The sequence below is a fragment of the Mandrillus leucophaeus genome, unplaced genomic scaffold, assembly GCF_000951045.1.
Source record: "Mandrillus leucophaeus isolate KB7577 unplaced genomic scaffold, Mleu.le_1.0 Scaffold113, whole genome shotgun sequence".
Taxonomy (NCBI): domain Eukaryota; kingdom Metazoa; phylum Chordata; class Mammalia; order Primates; family Cercopithecidae; genus Mandrillus; species Mandrillus leucophaeus.
This window is the reverse complement of record NW_012099543.1, coordinates 4,452,877-4,461,720: the sequence shown is the minus strand read 5'-3', so window position 1 is coordinate 4,461,720 and position 8,844 is coordinate 4,452,877. Positions and strand designations below refer to the sequence as shown.

The 8,844-nt window shown below is 42.5% G+C and overlaps 1 protein-coding gene across 1 annotated transcript; it reads right to left on the bottom strand.

Annotated features, from left to right (window-relative positions):
• Positions 1-2,572: 2,572 nt before the first annotated feature.
• LOC105550463 lies at positions 2,573-7,551 on the bottom strand. The gene is made up of 2 exons (XM_011995382.1): positions 7,385-7,551; positions 2,573-3,595 (listed from the first exon to the last, which is right to left on the bottom strand). Exons 1-2 carry the CDS (start codon positions 7,479-7,481, stop codon positions 3,222-3,224), a joined length of 471 nt encoding a protein of 156 aa, XP_011850772.1. The 5' UTR covers positions 7,482-7,551; the 3' UTR covers positions 2,573-3,221.
• Positions 7,552-8,844: the final 1,293 nt, after the last annotated feature.

Genomic DNA, 8,844 nt, shown 5'->3' with positions numbered 1-8,844 from the left:
CACTCACATCAACATAGCTTGCTGCTTTACCACTGTTTGGTCTTGCTTAAATGTATTATTCAGAGAGGGCATACAAGACTATCCTAAGTAAAACTGTATCTCACTGCCCCACCAACTCCACTTCCTGATCTTACTTCCTTGGTTTGTTTTTCTGCTTAGGAGAAATCAACAGTTAACATTCCTTTCCATGATAATTATGTGTGAGTTTACTGTATGCCATCTTCCATAACAGTGTAAAGCCATAAGGGCAGGGATTTTTGTCTCTGATCACTGTTATAGCCCCTAGCACTTTGATGACTACCTGGTAGATAGTAGGTACTCAAGAAGTATTTATTAAATCAAAGAATTTCAAAGGTAGTCACCATTATTATTTATTTCTTTGGTCATTTCTTTCTTCTTTAGTAACCACTGGGGATACTGGACCATAACTGAATTCAAAACATAGCTAAGCCTAGTAGTCATTTCTTCAAGGACTTCACTTCCCTTCTGAATTCTCTGACCATGGCCATTCCTCCTGTTTTACCCACTCACAGCATTGATCTCTGTTTTGTGATTCTTTGGTTTAAGTGTTTCTTTTCCACTAGACCCATATCAGTAGAGACGTCATTTATTTTTGCTTGCCTCTCTATTCCCAAACTTTGTACAGTGTGCTTGGCACATAAAATGAATGCAACAATGAATGAATGATCAATATGGGCTCTCATTCTTTTTTTGCCTATAATAAAACTAATTTTGCACATTGTTTGTCCTCCCTGGCTGTGCTATGTTTAGTGTTTGTTTGTGGATGATAAACTTTCCTCATTAACACTGCACTGTATGACTTAAGCTAAGCTGTGTGCTAGTAGGTATTCACAACTGTTTCTCTTTGGTTTGTGTTCAGAGTAAAAGTTAGAAGAGCAATAGGTTGCTAGTTAGCAAAAAATCCATTTACTATTGCTCATGTCTGTGAAAATATCCAATTAATATTATGCATTAAAATTTCACAATAAGGATGACCCTGGAGATCAGACTAGTAAGAAAAAGAACAAAGTGAAGATAGAAGCATTCTTCTTTGTAGAAATAGGAAGATTATGGCAACTGTAGCAAGGCCAAGAGAAAGGAATGGTTATTTATTGGAAGGCTGTCATACCAGATTCCATTCAAAGTACTTTGCATTTATGATCCCATTTGAACTAAGCCATATTGGCAAATGTGGAAATGTGTGCATGTGTTTTTATGTGTGCATATTGTGGGTGTTTGAAAGTAGCAGGCGCTATCCCTGTCTCTGCTTTATATTAGCTATGCAATCTTGAGCAGGTCAATTAATGCCCCTGAGCTTCTGCTTATACATACCAGCTTGGAGATCAAATAAAATAATGGATTTGAATAGTCTTTGAAAATATCGAGAACAAGTGTGTGTGTGTCCATGTGTATGTGTGTGCGATGTTACAGGGGTCAAAGCAACAACCTGTTCCTTTGGATACATAATAATTTTGCACGTCCCCAGGTGAAAGGTTAGTATCACCTTATTACCCATTTACTTATTGCAACTCAGTCCAGAAAAATATATTAAACACCTGTGATGTGCCAGACTCCATAAGGACATGGAGAATAAAATGAACTAAATATGATCCTGCCTCATAGAGTTCACACTTGAGAGGAGGAAGCATATGGGCATAAAAATAACTATAAAACTCATGGCAGAGTATACAGAATGCTATTAGTGGCATTTTACAAACAAGACACTAGGAAATCACACTCAATAATTTATTCAATCAATGCTTACTGATTACTAACTATGGGCCAGGCATTATTCTGGAACCCAGAGAGATCACGGTGTACAAGAAAGACAAGGAGCCTGTTTTCATGGGGCTTACATTCTGGTGTGTGGAGACAGAGAACACCCTGATAATGCCATGGATAAATAAAATAATTTCAATTAATTACTCTGTTGAAATAGAATATGGTAATGTGATAATGAGTTGAGTTGAGGGGTGGGATAGAAGGTGGTCAGCTCTGATACCTGAGCTGAGGCTAGAATAAGAATGAAGTAGATTTGTGAAGAATTTCTGAAGATCTTCCACACTGAATGAACAGCAAGAACTGGGATTAGGAGACAAAAATGAGCTTGTGGGGCTTTAGATCTGAAAGAAGGGATATGTAAAAGCATGCTGTGACAAGTGAGAAAGTGATATGAGATGAGGAGCGATGAGCGAGGGTGGATAGGGGCAGATGGCACATTACATTTTGGCTATGGTGAAGAATTTGGGGTTTAATCAAGGTGCCATGGGAAGCCACTGAAGGTTCTAAAAAGAGAAGAGATAGGATTTGATTTCCATTTTAAAAGAGCAATCTCGTTGCTATGTGGCAAGTGAGGACTGCAGTGGGGAGACAATGAATTCAGGAAAACCAGACAAGAGGCTATTTTTGTAATTCAGGTGAATGATGATGAAGGGTGACCTGTAACTAAACTAGGAACAGTCTAGGTGGTGAGAAAGAGACAGATGCAGGATATATTTTGGAGGTAAGCCAACAAGAGTTGGAAGAAGAGGAGAAAGGTTGTTTCTAAATAAAGAATGCTTCCGTTTCTATCTTTAGTTCAGAAGCCTTTTATGTCAAACATTATAGCAGCTAATAAATTGATTCTATAAATATATCTAATGTACATTTAAGCTAATATTAAATTTCTTTGGGTCTTCAGAGTTTGTATTGTAAAAATAGCACAAAATAAAAATGCTTAATAAAGAAAGTTGTCAAATACAGAAAAGCAAAATTCTTGATAAAAATATCTATTATAAAATACGCTACATACATATCTAAGATGAGAATGCCTATTTTTTCCCTTAGAAATGTGATTTGATCTCGTATTTGGGGGCGGGAGGGGCATGCTGCTGTGCTGTACCAGGTTTTGCCTCTTTTTCTGCAGCATCTTTCAAGAACTGAAAACAATTTAACAACGTTATCACAAACGTGGACATTTATTTCATCAAATATGAGAGGTGACTTCCACCATTAGGGCAAACGGACCTGGAAATGCCGAGATGTCCCAGGAAGTCTGGAGCTGATGGAGCCCGCGTCCATCTCACCAAGACCTTAAATACAATACACAGTCCCCGCTGCAAATCCATTCCCTTCCGTGCTTTGAGACAGAAGGAGGGAAATTGCAACTATTTACAGCAACCGCCATCTGAGCAAGGACTGAGTCATGCAGTACCTCCGGAAAGCTAGGTTGGAAACCCTTGTCAACATGCAGTCAAATCTATGGTTAGAACTGGCCAGAGTGCGCCCTGCATCTGCGGGAGGGTCCCGGGGCCGTCTCGAATTTGTTTTTTTGTTTGTTTGTTTGTTTGTCTGTTGTTTTTTTTAGCCCTCTCTCTAAGGGCTAAGGATTCCATCGAGGTAAGGAATGGGCGGGAATGAGTCCTCAGCTGGCGCGCCGGGGGAGCGCGGCTGGGAGCAGCGGGGCCACAGCTCGGCGGTGTGGATCCTCCCCCTGCCCGCCCAGAGCCGACCCGGGGCTGGAAGTCCGGGGCAGCCTGCGAGGCTGCAGTGTGGCACGCACCAGCTCCCGGCGGCGTCCTCTCCCCCGCCGCGCGCAGTAATGGATCTCTGCGTCCTAAAAGAGGAAGATAATGCCGGGGTTAGCTTATAAATAGATGGTTGCATGCTCTCCCTGCGAAGCATTGATTGAGGCCGCTAAGCTGACTATTGATCTAATTTTAACTTACATGTTCGCACGCACCCTCCCCGCCTCCCTGTCGCGGCTCAGAGGAGCGCGGGGCACGCTGTCTCTCGCGGCCGCCAGAGGGCGGGCCACTAGTCCTCCCGCCACCCTGCCCGTCTGGCCTCTCTGTTTACGCAGACGTACAATGCTGGCCTTTATTGGGTTTGAAAAAATAGGAGTTTGATTTTCCTGCACCGGGATGACCTCATCATTCATGAAAGTCGGAGGAAAGCGGGGAATCGGATGACAGGCAGCCGGGAAAATAAAGCTTGCATTTCACCTCCGCCTACTTCACCACCTACACAGAGCACTCGGGATGTGCTCCTCATTTTAAAACCACCTTGCTGAAGCCGGGAAGTGGGGGAGGGCAGTAGGAGTGGAATGTTAAATTCTTCTTGGTACTCTGGCACTCGGTGTGCAGCGGCTTCTGTTTAGAAGGTTAATGTCACCTACTCTCTGCCTACAGAGCCTCTTGTAAGGGCGCTCTCCTGAACTGTCACTAAATGCCAGTGCAACAATTTTATTGTTGACTTGACTAACATATTACTAATTATTTCTAGGCAGAATTCATCTTGCCAAAGTTTAAGCAATGGTCGTCAGCAATTTTATACTGCTGGCTTGTAAATTTCGAATCCGCTTATGGCTTCAAATGAGTAAGGTAGAGAATTAGAATCTATCATAGTTTTGCTTGCCGCCTTTTGGGACCACAGCACATCAGGATGGGGGTATAGGGTAAAGTAAATGAGAGGGAAAGGGAGACAGAAGACAAAGAAAGATGCCTCCCCTGAAATTCCCCAGCCCTAGAACTCAGCACATGAACAAACTTTCCTCTGGGATTGAGTGAAACCTATTAATAGGAGTCAATGTTTATCAGACACTTGCTGTGTCCCAGACATTGTACTAACTGTTTTATATTTGTTACTTCATTAAATTCTCAAGACAACCTATCAGTTAGATTCTATTATTATCCATATTTTAGAGTTGAAAAAAACTGAGGCTAGCTGCACAAAGTCGATTAGCTATACAGGGACTCAACCAAGATTCAAACCTCTGTAGGGGCTGACCCAGAGCCTTGCTCCACATCACCATGTCGAGTGTCTTGACGACATGCCTACCCTTGGCAAAGTCTTAAACTCTCTGCATCTCTAACCAAAGGAGAGTGCATGTGAAGAGAGATGGCCACTTTCAAATAAGGCCTATCTAGGCCAAAATGGAAAAGCTCTTCATAGGGAGAGCTCTTGCAAAAGTGAAAAACTTACAAAAAAATGATCATCTGCAGTGTTGCTCCTGATAATAGCTTATAGGATGGAAATAAAGTAACCAGAAGAAAGAAACTTTTATTAAGGGGCCCCCACCTGTCTATTCACTCCACAAAGATTTGTGTGCAGTGAACTGGCCATTGTGGTGGTCACTTAAGTCTTGTGATGAGGAAGACAGAAGTGCTCTATCCCCTCATGGAACCTCGTGAGAGAAAGGGGTTATAACTAAGTGAACAATCAAACACATAATTATAATTTGTGATGATTACAAAGGGCCCCGGTATACTTGGGAGGAGGGAGTCAAGAAAACCTGTCTGAGGGAATGCCATTTACACGGAGAGCCACAACGTGGGTAAGGGTTAGCCGGATCCAGGATGGGCCTGAGCATAATATGGAGGGATAGGAGGAAGCCTTGAGGAGAAACTGGTGTTGGGGAATGAGTGGGAGAGGAGGCTGGAGAGTTCATGTGGTATCTGATAAACCAGAGTAAAGATCTGCAAGATCATCTTAAGTACAATGGGGATACCCCCTTAACTCTCCCAGTTTCTGGCTTGAGGCACTGGATTGAATGAGGCATCATTTACTAATCCGGATGACATGAAAAGAGGAGCAAGTTGGGGAACCCTTGGTTTGGGCCTTTCCTATTTGAAGAGTGAACGCTGCTGACCACAGAAAAGAGACTTCAAAAGTAAGCTTTGAGTGACTTATTGATATGGACAGGAGACAGGGAAATACTGGATAGAAAAGGGTGGTTCCCCAGCAAAGACCCCACCCTCGAGCCTGGATACCCGCAGCCCTAAATGAGGACAGGCATTCTTGTTTTTGTTCCCAAAAAGTTGCCTTTTGGCCCACCACACCCCCTAACCTGTATCCATATAAACCCGAAACCCCAGGCTTCAGAGGCAGACTAGGAGACGAGGAGACACACAGATGAACGGTGGAATGGCGCAGCAGAGAAAGAGAGAAGAGAAGGAGCAGCTGAAGGCTGAGAGGAGTTTGGCTGGGGAAAGTCGGAGAGGAGTTTGGAAACTCCAGGGTAAGATCATCTTCCCACTCCCTCGCCCCTTTCAGCTCCCCATCCATCCTGCTGAGAGCTACCTCTACCACTCAATAAAACCCCTGCATTCATCCTTCCAGTCTGTGTGTAATCCAATTCTTTTGGGATGACCGGGTACCAAGGGGACAATGAGCTTGTTAACACTTAAACCACCTGTGGATGGCAGAGCTAAAAGAGCATTGTAACACTGGGGTCGCAGGTAGCCACCCCTAGACGCTGCTGTGGGGTCGGAGCCCAAAAGTGCTCGCCCCAATTCCTGCACCTGCCTGTCTGCATGCTCCCCCTCCTCTAAGGGACTTGAGCTCGTGGAGGTCGAACAGAGAGTTGTACCCCTTGTCACACACCCTGCAACGGGGGCCAGAGAACTCTCACATCTCATTATCATTTCTTTGTTGAAGTGACCTGTTTATCATCGTTGTTATCGTTGCCCCCACTGTCAAGAAGGTCAGCTTTAGTACTGCTATGTGTGAAGTGGAAGAAGAAAACAAGAAAGCTGTGGTATATGTACTTGCTTTTTGATATGGTTTGGATCTATGTCCTCACCCAAATCTCATGTTCAATTGTAATCCCCAGTATTGGAAATGGGGCCTGGTAGGAGGTGATGGGATCATGGGGACAGAGTTCTCATGAATGGTTTAGCACCAGCCCCCTGGCGCTGTTCTCCAGATCCTGAGTGAGTGAGTTATTGTGAGATCTGGTTGTTTAAAAATGTGTGGCACCTCCTCCCGACACTTGGTCCTGCTCCTACCATGTAAGATGTCTGCTCCGGCTTTGCTGTCTACCATGAGTAGAAGCTTCCTGAGGCCTCCCCAGAAGCAGGTGCAGCACCATGCTTCCTGTACAGCCTGTGGAACCGTGAACCAATTAAATCTCTTTTCTTTATAAATTACTCAGTTTCAGGTATTTCTCTATAGTAGTGTGAGAAAGGACTCATATATTTTTGTTACAAAACCTGGAGTCTGTGGCCGCCAAACTGAAAAAAACAACAAGCAGCAACTCTTTATTTGTATATCACTTGTGGGACCAGTAAGGGCATTGTGGTTTATAGCCATACATATGAGGAGAATCACAGAGAATTATAATTGGAAAGGATCTCATTACACTCATTAGGAAACCAAAGACCCAGAGATGAAGTGATTTGTCCAGGGTCACACAGCAAGCATGTAAGTGAACAAAAGCGGGGGTCAGCAGACAGGTCTCCGGTTCTTTCTTATGCTACCCTGCCTCTCAAGGGTTAAGACTTTCTCTGTTAGACACATACGCCTTATTCATAAGGAGAGGCTGCCAGGCTCTTATTAAACCGGGGAATACACTTTCATTCAAACTCTGAGAAATGCAAGTGTCTAGACAATACATTCTCCCCACCATTCTGCAATTCTCCAGGACAAGAACCCCAACTTCCCTTAGCATAGGTTGGCATTTGGCTAGACCTGAAGTCATCCAGCTTCAGGCAACAGATCATTCTCCAGGCAGTGGGTATGGACAGATTGTTTTCTTCCTCAGCTCCAGTAGGATGTGCTCTTGCCTGTGGGAGCCTGCCAATAATAAACGAAGAGTTGATCACCTGCTATGCATCAGACCCTTTACCTACTGAGCTCTCCTAAGTTATCATAAAGACTGGCTGGTCCTTTCCTTCTTCCTCATTCCTTTGAAAATTTTCGAATTGGAGTGGAACTAGAAATCATTATCCTGTACGAAAGAAGCATCTCTGCTTTAGAGTCATGGCAATGTCTGTTTCTTCTTCCTGATATGTGTAGAAACATGAGATGAAATCAGTTGTCCCACGACTTTGACTTATTAAGAGTGGAAACATGATTAAATTTTGCCACTACCAAGGTAAATCCAGAAAGATAAAAATGGTTTAAGTCTATTTATCCATCACACTCTTTTGAAATAAGGTTTTCTACAACTATGACTTGTGGAGGTTATGGATCTTGGATGTTAGATATCAACAGTCCTATTTCCCCAAATTCATTAATTTATTTTTGTCTCTTCAAGTAGTAAATATTACTGTTCATTCATTCATGATTCTTCTGAAATATTTCATTTCTAGAATTATCACCCTCTCTTTCTTCTATTACAAGGACAGTAATATTTAATGGCAGTAGTTTTCCAAAGAAGGATACATTCTGTGCTATGATTTACAGAAAAGCATCTGATGGCATTTCACAGCAGAGATTGGCATTTATACAACAGAAAACAGTCATAACAGTTTTTAAATAAAAAACTTTGTAAAAACAATGGCACAGAGAGATAGTTAGGAGTCATTCCTGCAGTGTAGAATTCAATCACTGAGGACTGTCCATAATTTAATCAAAATACTTAAATGCAATTCTTCCCACATTGTCCATGGGAAGTTTAATATTTTTGTTTATACTTTTCTGCATTTTAAAGGTTTCTATAATGCAAATATGTTACTTTTATCAAGAGAAAAAAAGCAAAACCATTGTTAAAAATGTATTCCACATTGGAATGATCACCTCAAAATTTAGAGGATTATTGAGTAAAAGGTAGATGTTCCTTTGATATTAATCCCCAACAAAAGCCATCTGGGGCAAGATGCCTGCAAAAGCAGGGAGGGTCTGCCATATAAATCAAGCTTGTCCAATCTGCAGTCCAAGAGCCACACGCGGCCCAGGATGGCTTTGAATACGGCTCAACACTAATTTGTAAACTTTCTTAAAACATTATGAGATCTTTTTGTGATTTTTTTTAAAGTTCATCAGCTATCATTAGTGTTAGTGTATTTTATATGTGGCTCAAGACAATTCTTCTTCTTCCAATATGGTTCAAGGAAGTCAAAAGATCGGACACCCCTGAAAACC